The 23173-nt window shown below is 46.9% G+C and overlaps 1 protein-coding gene across 4 annotated transcripts; it reads left to right on the top strand.

The window, feature by feature from the left end:
* Nucleotides 1-3064: 3064 nt before the first annotated feature.
* On the top strand, nucleotides 3065-22615 carry LOC110487037 (SWI/SNF complex subunit SMARCC1). 4 transcript variants are annotated; one of them, XM_036945740.2, is made up of 26 exons: nucleotides 3065-3448; nucleotides 4548-4667; nucleotides 4915-5000; nucleotides 5333-5507; nucleotides 5611-5680; nucleotides 7204-7273; nucleotides 7380-7455; nucleotides 7611-7736; nucleotides 8019-8113; nucleotides 8260-8390; nucleotides 8891-8950; nucleotides 9083-9120; nucleotides 10198-10319; nucleotides 10435-10506; nucleotides 10691-10804; nucleotides 11079-11232; nucleotides 11528-11698; nucleotides 11780-12038; nucleotides 12625-12786; nucleotides 14010-14092; nucleotides 17612-17753; nucleotides 17857-18029; nucleotides 18419-18553; nucleotides 20228-20495; nucleotides 20695-20811; nucleotides 20913-22615. In XM_036945740.2, exons 1-26 carry the CDS (start codon nucleotides 3263-3265, stop codon nucleotides 21002-21004), a joined length of 3297 nt encoding a protein of 1098 aa, XP_036801635.1. In that variant the 5' UTR covers nucleotides 3065-3262; the 3' UTR covers nucleotides 21005-22615. The 4 variants fall into 4 exon arrangements, with proteins under 4 accessions (XP_036801635.1, XP_090052598.1, XP_036801636.1 ...); XM_090196472.1 differs by having other exon boundaries at nucleotides 14037-14092; XM_036945741.2 differs by having other exon boundaries at nucleotides 3140-3448; nucleotides 7995-8113; nucleotides 14037-14092.
* Nucleotides 22616-23173: the final 558 nt, after the last annotated feature.

The raw sequence follows: 23173 nt of genomic DNA on the forward strand, positions 1-23173 counted from the left end.
TAGGTCCAAAGAAACAAAGAGATCTGCTGTTGGATCTGACTATTAATCTTGATGTTTGTACAGTCCTCTAAAAAAACTGTGAAGGACCTCTGAGTTACTCTGGACCACGATCTCTCTTTTGACAAACATATCAAGAATATTTCAAGGGCAGCTTTTTTCCATCTTTGTAACATTGCAAAATTCTTAAACTTGTTGTCCAAAAATGATGCAGAAAAGATAATCCATGCTTTTGTCACGTCTAGATTAGACAACTGCAATGCTCTACTCTCTGGCTACCCAGATAAAGGACTAAATAAACTTTAGTTAGTGCTAAACACAGCTTCTAGAATCGTGACTAGAACCAAAACATTTGATCATAATACTCCAGTGCTAGCTACTGGCTTCCTGTTGAGGCTAGGGCTGATTTCAAGGTTTTACTGTTAATCTACAAAGCATTACATGGACTTGCTACTACCTATCTCTACGATTTGGTCCTTCCGTACATATCTACATGTACGCTACGGTCACAAGACAAAGGCCTCCTTACTGACCCTAGAATTTCTAAGCAAACAGCTGGAGGCAGGGCTTTCTCCTATAGAGCTCCATTTTTATGGAATGGTCTGCCTATCTATGTGAGAGACGCAGATTTGGTCTTGACCTTTTAGTCTTTACTGAAGATTGCTCTCTTCAGTAGGTCCTATGATGGAGTGTTTTCTGGCCCAGGGATGCGAAGGTGAACCGCACGGCACTGGAGTGACGAATCAGCCTTGCTGTCTCTGCCTGGCCGGCTCCCCTCTCTCCACTGGGATTCTCTGCCTCTGACCCTATTACGGGGGCTGAGTCACTGGATTACTAGTGCTCTCCCATGCCATCCCTAGGAGGGGTGCGTCACGTCGCGCCAGGCTTTTTTCGCTATACTTGACTTGAGTAGGTTGAGTCACTGACATGATCTTTCCTGTCCGGTTTTGCACTCCCTTGGGCTCGGGTGGTGGGGAAGATCTTCGTGGGCTATACTCAGCCTTGTCCGAGGGTAGTAAGTTGGTGTGGGTGGGGTTATATCCTGCCTGATTGCCCTGTCCGGGGGTACCGACGGACAAGGCCACAATGTCCCCGACCCCCCAGTCTCAGTCTCCAGGATCTATGCTGCAATAGTTTATGTTCCGGGGGAAAACGGTCAGTCTGTCCTATCTGGTGTAATTCTCCTGTTTTATCTGGTGCTCCCTCTAATTCTAGCATCTCTCTCTCCCTCTCCCCTCCTGCAGGACCTGAGCCCTAGGACCATGCCTCAGGACTACCTGGCCTGAGGACTCCTGGCTGCCCTTACGAAAAAAGATTGCAATCAGAGTGCAGTATAACTGCAGTATGCTGCAAATACTGCGTCAAAAATAACACAGTCAACAGCAGTTTACAGTGTACTGCAGTTGAACTGCAGTTATTCTGCAATTACTGCGTCCAAAATACCACAGTCGACTGCAGTTACTGCACGTTTCAAAACGGCAAACTTTTTTTGCAAGGGTATCCCCGTCCCCAGTCCACCTGGTCATGCTGCCTATCCAGTTTCTGTTGTATTGCTTGTGGCTATTGAACCCTGACCTTAAAAAAAAATGTTTTATTGTATTATTATTATTTTTTGCAGAAACACCAGTATACATACAAGAAGAATACAAACAGACAATGATAACATATGCTATGGGGTACAACAAAATACAGATTACACAAAGACCTTTAAAAAATGCACCCATATTGATTGTTTTAATAGCTTTCTTATTATAAAAATGTAGAATGGTCTTAATGTACTGCTCGAGTTCTTTCTAGAAAACACGGAAGAGTGTTTTTTAATAGTGAATTTACATTTCTGAATATTAAATTTAGCTATTAGCACTATTACATTTATGAGGTACATTTTTTTTCCTTCATCCTTTTTATAGTTAAGGAAACTGAGCAGCACATTCTTCCATAAAAAAAAACAAAAGTAATCAAGAATATTAACAATTATAAAACTACGAATATCTTTCCATAATTTCTTTACATGTAGACGGCAGGGGCGGCAGGGTAGCCTAGTGGTTAGAGCGAAGGTTGCGAGTTCAAACCCCCGAGCTGACAAGGTACAAATCTGTCGTTCTGCCCACTGTTCCCAGGCCGTCATTGAAAATAAGAATTTGTTCTTAACTGACTTGCCTGGTTAAATAAAGGTAAAATAAAAAAAATAAAATAGACAATGCCAAAATAAATGCAAAACTATTTCTGGATGTTCAGCACAAAAAGTACAGTTAATGTTAGTCTTTTTTTAGTTTCTTCAGGTAATGATTTGCAAGATAATACTTATGGATCATTCTGAAAGAGACCTCTTTGACCTTGTTAACGAGTAGATATTTGTGTGGTAATAACTGTACTTTTTCTCCAACAGATATTATTGACAAATGTATTCCTCCAGTAAGTTGTGACATAAGGAATGGATACAATATCCATTTTAAATAAAGGAACATACAGATATGTTGTTCTGAGGGAGCAATGAGAAACAAATGTTTCCTATTGGAGAGTCACCTGTATTAAGAGAGAAGGTCAAGAAGGTGAGGTCTGGTTACACCTCTAAACATGAGAGTTCCAGATGGAATAGCATCAAAGACTAAGACGAACTCTCTAGGTGTAACAGTGGTATTATAACGAGATTTTAAAAAATCCTCATAATTCAGTAACAAACCTTCTGCAATAAAAAGTTGACTCACAGCAGGATATGATTATTAAACCAGTTCTTAAAAAATAAAGACTTGTATCTATACAACATATCCTTATTGTTCTAAATGAAATACCTATGCAGGGAAAAAAACAATTATATTAACGACCACACTAAAAATACTTGTCTATGAAAAGCAGATAATTTTGTAGGAATCTTATCAATGTTGTAGTTACAATGTAACAGAAAAGTGAGGCCACCAAAACTGGATAAGATATAATGACGGATGAAATTCCAAATTTAAGTTGGATTCTTTAAGAAATGTTTAGTCCAATTTATCTTAAAAGTAATATTCAAAGTAGGAAAATCAAAAAAATGGAGACCACTATATTCATATGTGTTCATAACGACAGATTTCCTAATATAATGTGTACGGCTTTTCCAACCCTGACCTTCACACTGACCCTTCCCAAATGAACCCTCTTTATCGCGAGATTCAACAACTTTGTGTTATTTACAAATCTGCGCGTGCGCGTTTTTTTATTCGAAAACCTGCTTTGTGAGTGACGCGGTTGAGCAGCGAAACAGCAGCGGACAAGACAAGAAACAATGGCGACAGCGGCAACTGCAGCGGGTGGAACGGGTTCAGGGGGACCAGCAGCCGGCCTTATGGGCGTCGGTACTGCGGTGGGCCGTAAGAAGGATGGAGGTCCTTCCTCGAAATACTGGGAGAGCGCAGAAACGGTCTCTCAGATCGATTCGGTGCGCCAATGGATCGGGAAACACTACAAAAAGGTTAGCGAGTGCTGGTTTTAACCTCCATTTGATTTCCAACATCAAGGCACGCGTCTCTAGCACAATGGATGTGCTATCTAGATATCTCTTTCAAGCTATCGCTCCTATTTTGGTACTTGTGGTGAACTAGATATGAATAGATAGTTAGCTTCATGGATCTAAAGAAACCTATCACAACATTACATGAACATTACATGTCAAGAGATAGCTAGGCTAACTAACGTTAGCTGCTAACTGAACAGCCGTAGCGTACTGTCCGTTTGTTTTGTTACACGGCCAACACACTAGCTGAAGAGTTGTCTGTTTGTGTAAGCTACCCATCTAGTGTAGCAAGGTAGCTAACGTAATAACAGTTGTTTTCATCTGACTATCTGAGCGTAGCTGGCTAGCTAACGTTGCGAAAACTAGCTTCGGTAGGTAAGATAACTAAATTAGCATGTTTTGAAACTGTATCATATATGTAAACATTGAGGTGATCCGGTAAAGCACCGGACTTGATGTAACTAACGTTAGTTAGCTACGTTAACGGTTGGTAACATTGTGATTGGGCAGATAATAGCAAACGGATCATTGGGCCATTAATGTCTTATATTTATGTCTAGCTAATTAGCTGAATCGTCTTGATGGGAAACCTCGACTACCTCGTGTACTGAACTACTTTGCGCTCGGAGACCAGTGTGTTCCACACATAACCAAGCAAAAGCTGCCTTTGTTGACAGCAGCAAACCATCAAAACACCTCTGCGTGGTCATGTATTTCCGAAAACAACTGTATTGAAAAGAAGTAGCTAGCTACTATAAACTATTTTCTACTGTATTGCTTTTCTTGAAACCAGGAAGACCCTTTTCAGTGACCAGTGAAGGGGCTTCACTGAAAGAAAATGTGATGTCATATCACCCTGCGTATACTTAAGAAAGGCTGCTGTTTTGGTCTTATAATATGTGCTATCTACTCATAAGATCTTGTGTGTGCCTGCATTGGCCATGTGTTTGTCTGACCATGTAGCCTAACACTTCTGTGTTCTCACAATATTCAATCCCTCCTTTGTCACACATGAGTGTGCCGCCCTGACTAACACAGTGGCCTTGTGGTGTCTCAGTATGTCCAGGCAGACTCTCCCTCCAATAAGTCCCTGGCAGGGCTGGTGGTGCAGCTGCTTCAGTTCCAGGAAGATGCTTTCGGACGGAGGGTCAACAACCCTGCCCTCACCAAGTTACCTGTGAGTATCTCCTCCACACACATCTTTACACCTGACCAGGTTGGGACAGGGGCGGGACCTACACACACAGTGACATTTAAATGAATCCTAGACCTTTTTTGGGCAAGGGAAGAATGGGCTATAGAGGGTTGGAGTGCTTCCCAATCACTTCTGCACATTTTGTGTCACAGTAGTTTGCCCTGTCTTTATCTATCTGAGCCAGCTTGTGGGAACGTCCCTCACCTTTTCTTCTGTATTGCCTCATCAGACCAAGAGCTTCCTGGACTTCAAGGCAGGGGGTGCTCTGTGTCACATCCTGGGCTCTACCTACAAGTTCAAGAGCGAGCAGGGCTGGTGAGTAGGGTCTTGATTGAACACTTAAAAAATGCATCATTCAGGCCTCCCGGGTGGTCTAAAAGCACTGCAGTGCTAGCTGTGCCACCAGAGATTCTGGGTTCGAGTCCAGGCTCTGTCGCAGCCGGCCGCGAAAAGGGGGGCTAAAACAAATATTATAATAAATGCATCGTTCCCACCTTGGACCAAGAGCACTTATATGACTTGTAGAATGAATTGTTCAAATGTTCTTTCTCCTATGGAGTCACAAGAGAGGGAGGGGAAATAAGGATGCCCTGTTGAGTTGACACTGTAAGTAACAAAAGCATGTTCTATCCCTCCTATCTGTGCAGGCGTAGGTTTGACCTGCAGAACCCCTCCAGGATGGATAGGAATGTAGAGATGTTCTTGAATGTAGAGAAGACCCTGGTTCAGAATAACTGCCTGACTCGACCAACCGTATTCCTGGTGCATGACATGGAGCAGAAGCAGGCCAATAAGCTGAAGGACATCATCAAGAGACACCAGGTAAGACACGCCCACCCAAATCACACCAACCAATGGTAGGATTGTCACCACTCGCCAGACATTCAAATGGCATCGGAAGTCACTCCTAACTTCTTTCCTTTAGGGCTCCATCACTGAGGACAAGTCTAAGGCCACCCATCATATCTACCCCTCTCCAACCCAGCAGGAGGATGGTAAGTGATGTGCTCTACTGAGAAAGGAAATAAATCACCCCCTTGCAATGTATATATCATCTACTTTGTTGCTTGATCCCATGAGGCTCAATTGGTAGAGCATGGGGCTTGCAACGCCAGGGTTGTGGGCTCAATTCCCACGGGGGACCAGCACAGAGAACTCGGGATAAGTGTATCTGCTAAATTACTAAAATTGGGAAAAAAATAAATACACACTGATCAAAAAAATAAAGGGAACACTTAAACAACACAATGTAACTCCAAGTCAATCACACTTCTGTGAAATCAAACTGTCCACTTTGGAAGCAACACTGGTTGACAATAAATTTCACATGCTGTTGCGCAAATGGAATAGACAACAGGTGGAAATTATAGGCAATTAGCAAGACACCCCCAATAAAGGAGTGGTTCTACAGGTGGTGACCACAGACCACTTCTCAGTTCCTATGCTTCCTGGCTGATGTTTTGGTCACTTTTGAATGCTGGCGGTGCTTTCACTCTAGTGGTAGCATGAGACGGAGTCTACAACCCACACAAGTGGCTCGGGTAGTGTAGCTCATCCAGGATGGCACATCAATGCGAGCTGTGACAAGAAGTTGTGTCTGTCAGCGTAGTGTCCAGAGCATGGAGGCGCTACCAGGAAACAGGCCAGTACATCAGGAGACGTGGAGGAGGCCGTAGGAGGGCAACAACCCAGCAGCAGGACCGCTACCTCCGCCTTTGTACAAGGAGGAGCACTGCCAGAGACCTGCAAAATGACCTCCAGCAGGCCACAAATGTGCATGTGTCTGCTCAAACGGCCAGAAACAGACTCCATGAGGGTGGTATTCTGTCCATGAGAGAAAGCAGGTTCACACTGAGCACGTGACAGAGTCTGGAGACGCCGTGGAGAACGTTCTGCTGCCTGCAACATCCTCCAGCATGACCGGTTTGGCGGTGGGTCAGTCATGGTGTAGGGTGGCATTTCTTTGGGGTGCCGCACAGCCCTCCATGTGCTCACCAGAGGTAGCCTGACTGCCACTAGGTACCGAGATGAGATCCTCAGACCCCTTGTGAGACCTGGGTTCCTCCTAATGCAAGACAATGCTAGACCTCATGTGGCTGGAGTGTGTCAGCAGTTCCTGCAAGAGGAAGGCGTTGATGCTATGGACTGGCCCGCCCGTTCCCCAGACCTGAATCCAATTGAGCACATCTGGGACATCATGTCTCGCTCCATCCACCAACGCTATTTAATAAGAGTATTTCATTCAGATCTAGGATGTGTTATTTTAGTGTTCCCTTAATTTTTTTGAGCAGTGTATATATATATTATATTATATACTGGTATAGGTGGGATTGTACTGTAGTCTTTGAATCCAATTCCTTATGGTCACGTTACTGAGGCTTACTCTACTCTCATATCACATTTCAAAGAAAGTGACGTGTGTATACAGTAATATACTGTTATTAATACAGCAGTCGGTATGCATTACTTGAGGATGTGTGTGTATATGCTGATAGCAAGCTGTGTGTTTGTCTTGCAGAGGAGTGGCTGCGTCCGGTCATGCGTAAGGACAAGCAGGTGCTGGTGCACTGGGGCATGTACCCAGACAGGTGAGAGACTGGCACTGTTCAGCTTTGCTGGTCCACTCTGCCCTCTTACACGTCCACCCACTGTGACCTGTTACTGACCTTTAACCCCTCTTCTCTGTGTGGTCAGTTATGACACCTGGGTGTCCACCAGTGACGTGGAAGGGGATGTGGAGGACCCACCCATCTCTGAGAAGCCCTGGAAGGTGAGGATCGAGCATCCTGTCATGTTTAATATTTTTTATTTATATATATATATGCGCAAAATGAACCCCTGCCTCCAGCCTGAATAGTACTAGCAGACAACACCACCCTTGAGTAGTGGATTAGCTTCGACTCCTCTCCCCCTCTCCTCTCCCAGGTGCATGCCAAGTGGGTCCTGGACACCGACGCCTTCAACGAGTGGATGAATGAGGAAGACTATGAGGTGGACGAGAACAAGAAGACTGTGAGCTTCCGCCAGAGGATCTTCCCTAAGGAGGAGGAGGTAGGCCAAACTCTTGAGGTGTGTGTTATGGATTCTTAGGAAGTGTGTGTCTCGGTGAGTTGCTGCACCACAAGGCTCTGCACGGTGGATTGTTGTCTTGTTCTTGTCTGTCTCGTGTCACCCATCCTTTCAAGCTCTCCTCTCCTCACCACCACATCCTCCCTCTTCTCCTCCTCCCCCGCTCCCCTCTGTGTGAGACTGTTCCATCTTCTCATTCTCTCTCTCTCTCATCTGGCCATCCCTCGTGGTTCTGATCAGTCTTCCCGTACACCCGATCGTAAGGAGCGCAAGGCCAACGCCGCCGGGAAGAAGAGGAGGCGCTCGCCATCTCCCCCGACCACCCCAGCCGAGTCTCGCAAGAAGGGTGGCAAGAAGGGGTGAGTCCCCCAATAACTACAGATCTAGGACAAGCTTAACCTTCCCAAATCATAACCTTAGCCATTGGGGAGAAAAACACTAAACTGACCCTGGATAGGTGTCTTGGGCAAACTTCTGACCTTTTGACCTCTTCTCCTGTCCCCAGGAATCCTGGGTCTCACTGGAAGCGTCGTGGCCACCGTGGCGAGGAGGAGGAGGAGGAAGAGGACCTGACCAAGGACATGGAGGACCCCTCGCCTGTTCCCAGCATGGAGGAGGTCACTTTGCCCAAGAACGGTCAGTTGATTGTCCAACTCATCCTTCTTGTCTCCCTCTCCCACATCTGCTCTCCTCCCTCTCGATCCTTCACTCTGTCCTCTTTCTCACCCCTACCTCCCCGTGGTACCCCCCTCCGTCCTCCTTCATTGGCTCAGTCACTCTAAATCACATGTTGTAAATCTCCCGTTCTTTCTCATGGTCCTGTTTCTTTCTCTCAGTACATCCATCTTAAGCTTGTCACCATGTTGACTTGCAGTTTATTCCTCTCTGTAGTAACTGCAGTTTGTTCCTCTCTGAGTTAGAAAATAACTAATTGTTACACATGTACACTCTGTCCTTGCCAAGATGGCATGGAATTGCCCGGGGGGGGACTTTCTTCAGTGGTGCATTGAATGGAGTGCTATTCGAAAAGAGAGCTTACAAGAGAAGAGGCAGCCTTTAGCTACTGTCAGTGTATTTCACCCTTACCATACTCTCTGGCTTTTCTTCAGCCTATTTTTCTTCTTCCCTGTCCTCAGTGAACCCTAAGAAAGATAGCGAGAACACCCCAGTGAAGGGAGGGGCCGTGGCTGACTTGGGTAAGTGTGTGTGCAGAACTATTTCAGTGTTTAAGTATATACCTGTCTCAGTACTAAACCTTCAATCACCGAGATGTATTGAGTCAAGCAATGGATAGAGTGATGTCATAACGTCCCCTCTCGGTCTTCCAGATGATCTGGAGGATGACTCTGTGGTCTCCGGAGGCAAGGTAACACCCGTTTTTTTCCCTTAACCTTTAATGATTGCCTCTAAATGCGGTCTCTTTTCTATCTTCATTGTCAACTGTTCCCTATTCATCCACAACCATAGTCATCATTTATAGATCTAGGATCAGATTATCCTAACCCCCACTTCTTAGCATATCCAGAAGAGGGATGGAAGAATATCTGGCCTGGTGTCAGTGTTTAGAAGCAATGTCTACCCATTTGTAGATTTGGGCCCGGTTTCCCGATAGCGTTGGAACTTAGGCCTGGTAGTGCTGGTCTCGGATCAGCTTTCTCCATTAAAATCTTTCCTTAAAATTATAATTATTTCACAATACTGATGACGGATCAGCTCCTATTACCACCTACGGCTGCAAATATTGAGTCCACTTATTATAATGCTTATCCAATGACAATGCACTAAGTCACCAATTTGGCACATCGTTAGGCTACACACCATGAAATATATTGAGGCAAATTAGACAGTAGCCTACGAGTAGCAAAATATAACTCAGTTGGGTTTTAATATGCCGCTTGTTTGTGTCCATCGCAGAGATATTGGCAACTTTTGTATTTGTAGTCAACTGTGTTCTGAAGTTATCGGCGGTCACATAGACCCACATGGTTTATCAGTCTATGTTTAGCGGAGGTCTAGAAGTGACGCGGGAGGGCAAATAAAGCATCTGACGACACACTTCCCTGTTCTATGATTGGTCTGAGGCATGCATTACATCCCAAGTGTTTTCAAGTGCACCGTTATTAATGATGGTTTTGGGGAAACACCTCAGAGACTTAACGATGCTGCCTATGTTCTAACGATGATCTTAGCCGTAAGATGTTTTTGGGAAACCAGGTCCTGTTCTGTAAGCAGTAAAGTAGCACCGGACCCAGTCTCATTCTGATTCAGTTCTCCTACATTTGGGATGGGATTATTCCGGATGAATCTGGAAATTCTGCTTTTCTGACATTTATCCTCCATTTGTATATAATAGAAACTGACCTACCCCCTAGCCAAAATTCTGCTCTCCTTGCTTGCCTATGTTGACCTGATCTCATCTGTGTGACTCTGTCTCCCCCTGTAGGAGGAGGAGGAGCAGGGCAAGGCCGAGGTCAACCGCCTCATCGACTCAAGCGAGGACAACGTGACCGAGCAGACCCACCACATCATCATCCCCAGCTACGCCGCCTGGTTCGACTACAACTGGTGAGGATGGCCCACTGTTCTTAGTGTGTGGGTGGTGTATTGTGTGTGTCTTGGGTGGGGGTGTTGGGCTGTATTTTATGTTTGTGTCTGAGTTTATCCCCCCCATCCCTTTCAGTATCCATGAGATTGAGAGGCGTGCACTGCCAGAGTTCTTCAACGGCAAGAACAAGTCCAAGTCCCCAGAAATGTGAGTCCGCAAAGAACACTGCCCCACACACAACTCACTCAACCCATTAAAGAACCGCAGACGCACGCTTTCACTAATAATTTTTCGTTGTACACACACACACACATTTTTGTCTAACACATTATGTCCTTATTTGTTCTGACGATTCAGTGGTTTGTTTGTAAAATGTGTTTGTCCCTGTCAGATACCTGGCCTACCGTAACTTCATGATCGACACGTACCGGCTCAACCCCCAGGAGTACCTGACCTCCACCTCCTGCCGCAGGAACCTAACCGGAGACGTGTGTGCCGTCATGAGGTGAAGGGTCAAGGGGTCAACATGAAATGGATTCCTTAGGGCAGAAGCTAGGTCATTGTTTGTCAGGGCACACCGTATGCAAAACACTTTGTAATATGCGTTTCTTTAAAAATATGACTAGTTTAGGTTGTTCCTTATTGCTCCAGTCAGATTCTTTCTGTTTGGTGCCTAATGAATAAGACCCAGGTTTAGTTGGACTGTTTTGTCTTGCTCTAGATCACTGATCAAGAGTGATGATTGTGGAGTATATTCTTTGCATGTATCTAACTACTAGGGTGCATGCGTTCCTGGAGCAGTGGGGGCTGGTGAACTACCAGGTGGATGCTGAGAGCCGGCCCCTCCCCATGGGCCCCCCGCCCACCCCCCACTTCAACGTGCTGGCTGACACCCCCTCTGGCCTGACGCCAATGCACCACCGCCCCCCACAGGTTAGAAAACTACATGGAGCTTTGGCCACATTGCTTTCACCTATCCAGTCCTTTCAGGTCATTGGATACTGAGGGAGTAGGGGCTAGGGGAAGGGTCTTTAAACCCAAGCCTGTTAGTGCCGATAGCGAATTATATCCAAATACACATACAGGCGTTGTGTGTCTGTAGCCATTGATTTTTGATGATTTAATGGGTCACAAATGTTGAGCGATTGTGTGAGAGTGTTCACTGCATCCTCTGACCACAGTGTAATTCCTTTCAACCTCCTCCCCTGTCTCTCCTCCGTCCTTCTAGATCCCCTCTGGCCAGCAGATGATCAACTTCCCAGAGAAGGGCAAAGACAAGCCCTCTGACATGCAGAACTTTGGCTTGCGTAACGACCTCTACTCCAAGAAGAACCCCAAGAGTAAAGGAACCAGCGGCGGCCGGGAGTGGACCGAGCAGGAGACTCTGCTCCTATTGGAGGTACGTCAGTCACAACAGACGTAATCTAAAACCTACCAGCCTATCAGAGCCCTTCTCATTCCTCTATCTCCTCCCTACCAGGCTCTGGAGATGTACAAGGACGACTGGAACAAGGTGTCGGAGCACGTGGGCTCGCGCACCCAGGACGAGTGTATCCTGCACTTCCTGCGTCTGCCCATCGAGGACCCCTACCTGGAGAACTCTGAGTCGTCCCTGGGCCCCCTGGCCTACCAGCCCGTACCCTTCAGCCAGTCAGGCAACCCTGTCATGAGCACCGTGGCCTTCCTGGCCTCCGTGGTGGACCCCCGTGTGGCCTCTGCCGCCGCCAAGGCAGCCCTGGGTACGTGTTGTGGGGACTGGGTGCGTGTTGTGGGGACTGGGTGCGTGTTGTGGGGACTGGGTACGTGTTGTGGGGACTGGGTACGTGTTGTGGGGACTGGGTGCGTGTTGTGGGGACTGGGTGCGTGTTGTGGGGACTGGGTGCGTGTTGCGGGGACTGGGTGCGTGTTGCGGGGATTGGGTGCGTGTTGCGGGGACTGGGTACGTGTTGCGGGGACTGGGTGCGTGTTGCGGGGACTGGGTGCGTGTTGCGGGGACTGGGTGCGTGTTGCGGGGACTGGGTGCGTGTTGCGGGGACTGGGTGCGTGTTGCGGGGACTGGGTGCGTGTTGCGGGGACTGGGTGCGTGTTGCGGGGACTGGGTGTGTGGGTCATTTGCAAGGGTGTTTTATCACAATGTGTTTATTCACAAAATAAGATGTTTTCATTTGTATGTAATATCACGCTGCATGTAGTGTGTCGTAATGATACGGTTGTGTGTGTGTAATATCGCTGTGTGTTTGAACATATCTGTGTGTGTGTGTGTGTGGAGGGACTATCACAAGGTGTGAGTCTGTAGCTAACCACAGTGTCTTCCTCTCTTTCCAGAGGAGTTTAGCCGTGTGCGTGAGGAGGTGCCAGCAGAGCTGGTGGAGGCCCATGTGAAGAAGGTGCAGGAGGCGGCCCGCAGCACGGGCAAGGTAGACCCCGCCTATGGCCTGGAGAGCAGCGGCATCGCAGGAACCGCCCCCGAGGAGCCCGAGAAGACCGGTAAAACACACACTCGGAACAGAACACATGCTTTCAGATATACATACACACACGGTCGCACATTAGCGAAGGTAGATAAAAAATAAATAAATACTCAAGCGTACTCAAAAACTATCACAGTTGGTTGTGGCACCAAAACTCCAGTATTATTCCTTCATAGCTCATTCTCCATCTTTTTAAATAGGGAGCCAATTTGATATTAGCACTTTTATTTCCATGACTGGTCAAAACGTGTTTTCTCATGGCTCTCTTGTCCCTCTGCAGAAGACATATGGTTTGGAACACCTCAATAAAGTCACAGTATCAAATAGCAATACATATAGAATTGTGTAAACACACAGGCCTTCATATAAACATACAGAAACATTCTCTCATCACATACATCAAACATACTCATGCATGCAATACTCACTCACTTACACAAAATACTCACCCAGATACACACCCCCACATTTAGATGGAGTACTGAGTGTTACCAGTGGAGGGCAGCAAATAGCCAAGACACACACAGACCACAGCTAACAGGTTAGGGCGAGGCTGCTAGTAGCCAGCTGTCCGCAGGTCACCTAGACCTTATTCCTACCTCCTGCGTGTGTGTGTGTGTGCGCTCGCGTGGGTAAACCCAGATGTGTATTCTCACCAGAACATTTTGAGGTGCCAGCTGAAATCTAGATGGCCAATGGCAACGTAGAGGTTTCTTCAGAGTGTGTTATATGCCTGTGCCCGGCTGTCGTGGTGTCCAGTGGATTAGAATGGCAGATGGGGCGTTGGGGAAGGGATTGAAACTGGGTCAACACACTATGCCATGTGCCACGGCCTCAATGCCTGGTACACACACAGCAATCGCTCAATCGGCAATTACACATGAATAAATGCATGTTACACATACATGCATCAACAACCAATAAATGGCCTAAATGCATTCAATACCCTCCCCAAAGCAGTCTACCATCTCTCATACAGGTCAATACTCGCATAGTAAAAAACGTGCCCAAATGCACATGCGTGCATGCTTTTTCAAACACACACATTCATGCACTCTCACTCCACATCGACCCGCTCGCTTTCTGCAGATACGCACGCACGCACACACACACACACACACTGTCATTCCTAACCACAATAATGTCTGAGTCATGGCGAGCATCTACTTATGATGCATAATCTGTTTGATCATTTTCTCTGAGAAATGTCTTGTTCTTTGTCTATCCCTCTACTCTAAGCCCCTCCTTCTCTCTCTGTCACTGTAGAGCCAGCAGAGATCGAGAAGGTGGACACAGACTCCGACTCCCAGCAGCCTGACAAGGTGAGAAAGCCCAGGGACGAGAGAGGTCTTTAGCATAGTTTATTAATTCGACCATAAAAAAATACAGCTCACATAAAACTTGAAAAAGCCATATAAACTCAGCAACAACAAAAAACGTCCGTGCTGTCAACTGTTTCTTTTCAGCAAACTTAACATGTGTAAATATTTGTATGAACAGAAGATTCAACAACTGAGACATAAACTGAACAAGTTCCACAGACATGTGACTAACAGAAATTGAATAATGTATCCCTGAACAAAGGGGTGGTCAAAATCAAAAGTAACAGTCAGTATCTGGTGTGGCCACCAGCTGCATTAAGTACTGCAGTGCATCTCCTCCTCATGGACTGCACCAGATTTGCCAGTTCTTGCTGTGAGATGTTACCCCACTCTTCCACCAAGGCACCTGCAAATTCCCGGACATTTTTGGGGGGAATGGCCCTAGCCCTCACCCTCCGATCGAGCAGGTCCCAGACGTGCTCAATGGGATTGACATCTGGGCTCTTCGCTGACCATGGCAGAACGCTGACATTCCTGTATGGCAGGAAATAACCCACAGAATGAGCAGTATGGCTGGTGGCACTGTCAGGATGAGCCTGCAGGAAGGGTACCACATGAGGGAGGAGGATGTCTTCCCTGTAACACACAGCGCTGAGATTGCCTGCAATGACAACATGCTCAGTCCAATGATGTTGTGACACATCGCCCCAGACCATGATGGACCCTCCACCTCCAAATCGATCCCGCTCCAGAGTACAGGCCTCGGTGTAACGCTCATTCCTTCGACGATAAACTCGAATCCGACCATCACCCCTAGTGAGACAAAACCGCGACTCGTCAGTGAAGAGCACTTTTTGCCAGTCCTGTCTGGTCCAGCGACGGTGGGTTTGTGCCCATAGGCGACGTTGTTGCCGGTGATGTCTGGTGAGGACCTGCCTTTACAACTGGCCTACATGCCCTCAGTCCAGCCTCTCTCGGCCTATTGCGGACAGTCTGAGCACTGATGGAGGGATTGTGTGTTCCTGGTGTAACTCAGGCAGTCCTAAGTTTTTATAACTGTGACCTTAATTGCCTACTGTCTATAAGCTGTTAGTGTCTTAACAACCGTTTCACAGGTGATTGTTCATTAATTGTTTATGGTTCATTGAACAGGCATGGGAAACAGTGTTTAAACCCTTTACAATGAAGATCTGTGAAGTTAATCGGATTTCTCCGAATTATCTTTGAAAGACAGGGTCCTGAAAAAGGGATGTTTCTTTTTTTGCCGAGTTTATGTACATCAGTAAAATCACGGAGGATAACACACAAAGTCTGGGACTTATTTCCATTGTGGTCCTCTTGAAACCAGATGGCAAGGCAAAATCGAACACGTTTGAACACAGTATGACCACGAGATAATAAAACAAAGAAGAACAACATCCATCTCGTTGCAGTTACATTGTAGGATACATTCATATGTGCACCGAAGACGGTCAAACAGTTTTTAACTTTATTTTTTAAAGCTGGCTGCCCCTCCATTTACTTCTCTCCTTCCATCTTTGGCTTACTCTATTCTTCTCTCTCTCTCCATCCATCCACCCTATCTGTCTGTGTTTAGGAAGGCCACGGGGCAAATGTAACGCCACAGATAACATTAGCAGGAGTCAGCCATGCATCAGTGACCACTGTAGAGGCTGAAATGTTCATTAACCTTCATTAGCCATCGCCTATCCACACCGGTTCTAGTCCTGATGGCTTTACTGCAGGCTTATTGAAATGCAGGGCATTAGCTTTGACCCTCGTTCGGTTTTGCATATTTTTCCTCTTGGGTAATTGAGAGCTGTCTGGCTATAGTCTTCAGTTTGGTATGTCTCAGCTCTATATCATCCTATATCATGTTTCTCAGTTCTGTGTGACCTGTATGTACGGTGGATTCGAAAGTATTCAGACCTCTTGACTTTTTCCCTCATTTTGTTACGTTACAGCCTTATTCTAAAATTGGAAGAAAAAAAATCTTATCAGTTGACACACAATACCCCATAATGACAAAGCAAAAACAAGTTTTTTTTTAAATATTTTTTTTCCAAAGGTGTATTTATATTTTTAAAGTTATTTTTATTTTCACATTTACATAAGTCTTCAAACCCTTTACTCAATACTTTATTGAAGCACCTTTGGAAGCGATCACAGCCTCGAGTCTTCTAGGGTATGACACTACAAGCTTGGCACACCTGTATTTGGGGAGTTTCTCCCATTCTTCTCTGCAGATCCTCTCAAGCTCTGTCAGGTTGGATGGGGGGTGTCGCTGCACTGCTATTTTCAGGTCTCTCCAGAGATGTTCGATCGGGTTCAAGTCGGGGCTCTGGCTGGGCCACTCAAGGACATTCACAAACTTGTCCCGAAGCCACTCCTGTGTTGTCTTGGCTGTGTGTTTATGGTCGTTGTCCTTTTGGAAGGTGATTCTTCACCACAGTCTGAGGTCCTGAGCACTCTGGAGCAGGTTTTCATCAAGGATCTCTCTGTCTGACTAGTCTCCCAGTCCCTGCCGCTGAAAAACATCCCCACAGCATGATGCTGCCACCACCATGCTTCACCGTAGGGATGGTGCCAGGTTTTCTCCAGATGTGATGCTTGGCATTCAAGCCAAAGAGTTCAATCTTGGTTTCATCAGACCAGAGAATCTTGTTTCTCATGGTCTGAGAGTCTTTAGGTGCCTTTTGTCAAATTCCAAGCTGGCTGTTATGTGCCTTTTACCGAGGAGTGGTTTTGTCTGGCCACTCTACCATAAAGACATGATTGGTGGAGTGCTGCAGAGATGGTTGTCCTTCTGGAACGCTACAGCTCTGTCAGTGACCATCTGGCTCTTGTTCACCTCCCTGACCAAGGGCCTTCTCCCCCGGTTTCTCAGTTTGGCCGCACGGCTAGCTCTAGGAAGAGTCTTGGTGGTTCCAAACTTCTTCAATTTAAGAATGATGGTGGCCACTGTGTTCTCGGGGACCTTCAATGCTGCAGAAATGTTTTGGTACCCTTCCCCAGATCTGTGCCTCGACACGGTCCTGTCTCGGAGCTCTACGGACAATTCCTTTGACCTCATGGCTTGGTTTTTGCTCTGACATGCACTGTCAACTGTGGGACCTTATATAGACAGGTGTGTGCCTTTCCAAATCATGTTCAATCAATTGAATAAACCACAGGTGGACTCGAATCAAGTTGTAGAAACATCTCAAGGATGATCAATGGAAACACAATGCACCTGAGCTCAATTTCAAGTCTCATAGCAAAAGGTCTGAATACCTATGTAAATAAAGTATTTCTGTTTTTTATTTTATATATTGGCTAACATTTCAAAAAACCTGTTTTCGCTTTGTCATTATGGGGTATTGTGTGTAGATTGCGAAGGAATTTTATTTTTCATCAATTTATGAATATGGCTGTAGCGTACTACAATGTGGAAAAAGTCAAGGGGTCTGAATACTTTCCGAAGGCGCTGTAAATATAATCAGCTGTGTAACACTTTAGTCTTACCTGTCTCTGTCTCAGGCTGAGTCTAAGGACGAGGCGGAGAAGCCCAGTGAGTCTGCTGAGAAGCTGGCCGAGGGACAGAAGGTGAAGAGCGAGACAGCCGAACCGTCTGAACGGGAGGAGGAAGAGAGTGAGGGAGGAGAGGGCAAGGCTTCAGCAGGTAGAGTAGATCTAAGCAGAATATACATTTTGTATTTGGGTTGTATAAGTCCTGCATCGACTTGAATGATGGTGTTTATTCAATGTTTTCGCAACGTTTTCAGACAAAGACAAGGAGGAGGCCATGGAGACCTCAGAGGAGGACAAAGAGAAGGAGGAGCAGGGAGCGATGGGAAAGGAGGAAGAGGAGAGGAAGAAGCTAGAGCCGGACGGCGGGGAGGGGAACATTGCCACTGCAGCCGCCGCTGCCCTCGCCTCAGCTGCCACCAAGGCCAAGGTTTGCTTCTTCCAGAGGGCCAAGGGGATAGCACTTTGTATATCGAAACCAGAAACTACACCGCAAGCATAGCACTGTTTTTCGGAATGCTCTGTTTTTGGCGTTCGAAACCAGAAGTAGCAAACTGAGGCAGATATCGAAAGCGTGAGCCGGCTTTTCGAAATGCATGAAATAGATCCGAAGCCTTAACAGATGCTTCGGCAGCTCCATTCACTCATGCTATGCTTGTGCTGCCGGTGTAGCATCTCATTAATCGGTGTCAGTTTTGCCCACGGCTCAAAAGCTCTTGCGCTACGCTTATACTACCTGGCCAGTCTAGTTTGGCCGTAAGGCGACGCTTTATATTTCCGTTACATCTCTTTCCTCTGTATTCCTCGCTGTCCCTGTAGCACCTGGCAGCAGTGGAGGAGAGGAAGATCAAGTCTCTGGTGGCTCTGCTGGTGGAGACTCAGATGAAGAAGCTGGAGATCAAGCTCAGACACTTTGAGGAGCTGGAGACCATCATGGACCGAGAGAAAGAGGCTGTAAGTAGTGGCCCCGCGGTGGATTGTGGGAATTGTAGTTCAATGGGAGACTGCATGCGGGTTGAAGGTGCTTGTAGTTTCAGATCCCTTTGGGGTGTTGAAAGGATTGGATATGCATCTGGATTTTAGCGGTATCTATATCAGTTGTCACCCATCCAGGCATTTCAGAGATGTGTGTGAGGGAGAGCCAATGACAGATGGATAACTTGGCTGAACAAATAGAAGGTTTTGGGAGTGGGCCAAAATATACAACATAAGCAGAGGAAGTGAAGTGTCAATATACAACATTTGCATTAATAATGGGTGGTAATTTTGAGGGGTAGTTGCGGAGTACACAGGATAGTAGAGTAAAGAGCATGTAAGCATATGAAGGGAAAGCACTTGGGGAGGGGTCAGGCATCGTTGCTGTGCCCATTTGGATACACATGGTTTAAGAGCAATACAATAAGCTAGTCAACTAACTGCTGGGTGATAGTGGGCCTCTAGTCCAGTGGAAAGTCAGGCTGTGTGTGAGTGTAAAACTCTGTAAAGCGTGGAGCTGCTGCGAACCGCAGCCTAGTTGAGCAGCCTGATAAATAGTGCATGAAAAGGCCAGCCAGTCGTTACATAACCCTCTGGAACAGCACCCATGCTGCCTCCTCCTACCGCTACCACAGGCTGTAAACACTGGGTTATACACACACACACACACACACACACTCATACACACACTGTGTCTCCGTCTTACACACACATATATACAAACACTAAATCAGGGCACTCCTCACTGTCTTTAGTACTTCATACTCTTCCTCCTCTACAAATGTACTTACACAGGGAATAGACTTCCTCACCTCCCATCTCTTTTTCCACATCTCTCCATCCCTGTGTCTCTGTAGGGTTTTGGTAATGGAATTCCCCCCATTGATTCCGTGTCAGAGAGTGTGTTAGTGGTTTATTGCATGCAAATCAATCCCTTTATCGACATTTCCAGCCATTGCTCCCTCTCTCCTTCCTGCTTCCAGAGTGGTCCTGTTTCACTGCCCCCTCTCTTCCTCCCCACAGTCTCATTCCATTGCTTTTCCTCTCTCCTTCCTGCTTCCAGAGTGGTCCTGTTTCACTGCCCCCTCTCTTCCTCCCCACAGTCTCATTCCATTGCTTTTCCTCTCTCCTTCCTGCTTCCAGAGTGGTCCTGTTTCACTGCCCCCTCTCTTCCTCCCCACAGTCTCATTCCATTGCTTTTCATCTCTCCTTCCTGCTTCCAGAGTGGTCCTGTTTCACTGCCCCCTCTCTTCCTCCCCACAGTCTCATTCCATAGCTTTTCCTCTCTCCCGCTGTACCGTTCTTCCCTTCTGTCATAATGTCCGCTATCGTGATCAGCTTGTCTTTATGGCTTATACTCTTATTTTAAAATGATTTCCTTTCTCTTCTTATTCCTCTCCTTCATTCTTTGATTTATCAATCCATGAAATGAAGCTGTTTCTGCATCACCGCCCTGCTCCCTTTACACTGTTGACTTGGTTTATCATCCTCTCTCTCTGTCCAATGAAATTAGCTTTATTGACATGATTATCTTTTCAAAGTGATACTATGAGTAATGATCTTCTACTTGTGGACAGTGGGCTTTTGAGAAGTGAAGGGGAATGATAATCTTGATTAATAGTATGATAACATGACCCCCCCCCCCCCCCCCAGTTGGAGTTGCAGAGGCAGCAGCTGCTGACGGAGCGCCAGGCCTTCCACATGGAGCAGCTGAAGTATGCTGAGATGAAGGCCCGCCAGCAGATGGAGCAGCAGCAGGCCAACACAGTGGCCCAGGGCCCCGCACCCCACCATGGTCCCCCAGGGCCAGGCATGCACCACGGACCCTCCCACCACGGACCCCCTCCCGCCATGCACTCCGGACACGGCCCTCCCGGACCCGGGTTCCACCCCATGGGTCCCCACCACCCGCAACAGACCGGTAAGGACACACACACTGGAGCACACCATTTCTCAGCAAAGAAGCACACAAAGACCCCAAAAGTCCTGGAACTATATCCAAGGCAAGGGAATAACACCAAATATCAGCTCGGAAACATTAGTCTGTTTTCAAAAACATGTTCCAGCACACTGATTCTGTGATAGGCCAAGAGTCTCACCAAGCCTCTCCTTCTGTTTAGGACCAATGGGAGGGCCCGGTCAACCCATGCCAGGACGCATGATGCCTGGCGGCCCCCCCACTGGCAGCATGCCTCCCATGATGGGTCCCCGCCACCCTGGAGCCCCCAACGGCATGTGTGAGTACACTATCCGTATCTGCCTTCCAGATCCTAATCAGCCAGAAAAGTGTGTGTGTTGGTGTGTCCCATTCTCAAACCAGCGTGTTCTCTGTCCTCAGACCCTGGCCCCTCGCCTGTACAGCCTGATGGTATGCCCCCAGCATCTGTGGGACCTCAAGCGGCAGCCCCAGCACGAGTTGCTGACAGCTAAGATCCCTGCCCCCAAACAAACACACACCAACACACACTCACCTCTTATAAATCCTCAGCTCATTGATGGCCTTGCTACTGGCTGAGTGTTCTCTCAGCTCCAAAAACTCATCCTGGCTTACACACACACACACACACACACACACCTCCCTCTCAGGGCACAGCGTCAAGGGGTCTGTGGCTCTGGCCCTCCTAGTAAGAACACTGTTTTCTCCTCAGTCAGTCTGGTGTGGGACAGATCAGATAGGCTCCTCCCAGTCATTTTTAAGAATATATTGTGTGTTCTCTATTTTAAAAGAATATGAAGCTGATATTCCTGGAGGAAATCGGAAAACTCCCACTTTTCCCTCTCACCTTTTTAGAAAGACACAGTAGTCTCTTCCTCTCCTTCAGCGCAACACCAACTCCCCCCCTTCCTCCCCCTCCCTCACGTCTTCCCCCAACACAACACCAGGGGGAGCTAGTTGGGTTTGAGGGCTAGTTGATCGTTTAGGGACGTGTGTTGTGTACTGTAATGAATGGGATCATGAAGGTTCCTTCGACACACACAGAGGGGGCCAGTAACCCTCCCTTCACACACACACACACACACACTCACTGAGAATCTACCTCTCCACTTCGCTCTTCTGAAGCTAAAAACACTGTAGTCCAAAGTGTGTGTTCATGTGTTTGTGTGTACGTTGTTGGTGTGTCAGAAGAGCAGAATGTGCGTACAGCTGAGACAGGTGTTTGACTGTCTGCTCGGCTGCTCTGCCCCCCGCCCCTCCTATCACATGGGTCAAACCACCGATCGATGGGGGTGTCCAGAGGGCCCATAACTCATAGCCCCCACCAGCCAGGCATAGCACTGTACTACTCACACACTTAGCTGAACCCTGCTCTAGTACACTGGAGGCTGCTCACACACAGGCCTAATATCCCACTGACATTCATCCATCCTTTTAGTGAGCTAGATATGGTGATATAGTTGAAGTTAAAAACCATGTGCTCCTCCTCAGTGGTGGAGTGGGCATCTAGCTGTTCTGGTGCTGATAATGTAGCTGCTACCGCTACCTCTCTTCATCCATTTTCGTTCATTTCAACACCCCTATACACCTTTCTGCTACCGCTACACCTCTTCATCCATCTTCGTCCATTTCAACACCCCTCTACACCTTTCTGCTACCTCTGCCTCCTTTCTCTTTGTCTGTCTGCTACCTCTCTAGAACTGCTCTTGCTCTCTGCTAGCTACCTCTCTGCTCTGCGCACCCCTCTGCTACCTCTAGTACCCCTCTCTCATTCGCTGCCCACGTGACTGCTGCGTTACTGTTACCCCCCCCCCCCCCCCCCCCCCCCCCCTCAGGTAGAATATCACATACACACAGCGTCTCTCACGCTCTCACACACTTCCTCATTCAAGGTCTTTCCAGTCTGTTATATCACAAATGATGAGAACCCCCTTACATCTTGTATCTTTTTTTTTGGTTTTATGGTCATGTATTTTTAAGAATAAACTTTGTGTAGATTTCAGTTATCTTTGTTCTTGGAAGTTTGTAGCATTTTTTTTTGTATTGTTTCTTCAGGTCTGTTGGTACTTGGACAATGTCTAATAAATTGTTTTTGTATTAAGTGATGTCTGTTTTCAGTAGTTCATTTTATTCTGAACAAAATGTTGGATTTGGTGCTTACACTTGATTGAATTTATAGATTTGTATTATTTCAGGGAGGGACTACAATATCTAGACTAGAGCATGACGAAATGGTCATATTATCCAGGGAAATAGGAAGTTCAGAATATTCTCTTTCCTATCTTTCTCTATACATATTTTGGGGTAATCATTTTATGCTGGCAAAAAATAACTAAAGCCATATTTCATATTAAACACTGTCGGGCACACAACCACACCTCAAAGCAAAACAATCAGCTTTTGACTGGTGAGGGGTCTAGGGCAAAGTGCTACAGGGGAGAGATGGTCTTTGTGTGGTTGTTTTGCTGCTTAGGATCTTATGCAGCAGCTGCAAATGCATATGAGGAAAAATGATAACAGCATCTATTCATCCTGATGTCATTTAAGCCCTATTCCCAGGCAGCCAGCACTGTAATCTGGCGGGAGGGGGGGGGGGGGGGGTTTCTCTGCCCATGCAGATTGACCAGGAGGATGTTATTGAGAGGGATGAGGGGCGATTATGT

This window comes from Oncorhynchus mykiss, chromosome 2, assembly GCF_057628025.1.
Source record: "Oncorhynchus mykiss isolate SJ-2025 chromosome 2, ASM5762802v1, whole genome shotgun sequence".
Lineage (NCBI taxonomy): Eukaryota > Metazoa > Chordata > Actinopteri > Salmoniformes > Salmonidae > Oncorhynchus > Oncorhynchus mykiss.

Excerpts from the sequence above, each read along its gene's own strand:
- LOC110487037 (XM_036945739.2), top strand. The coding sequence starts at position 3,263 with ATGGCGACAGCGGCAACTGCAGCGGGTGGAACGGGTTCAGGGGGACCA. Across the intron at positions 10,805-11,078 it reads GACGTGTGTGCCGTCATGAG|GGTGCATGCGTTCCTGGAGC; the intron begins GTGAAGGGTCAA and ends TCTAACTACTAG. Across the intron at positions 12,039-12,624 it reads CGCCGCCAAGGCAGCCCTGG|AGGAGTTTAGCCGTGTGCGT; the intron begins GTACGTGTTGTG and ends CTCTCTTTCCAG.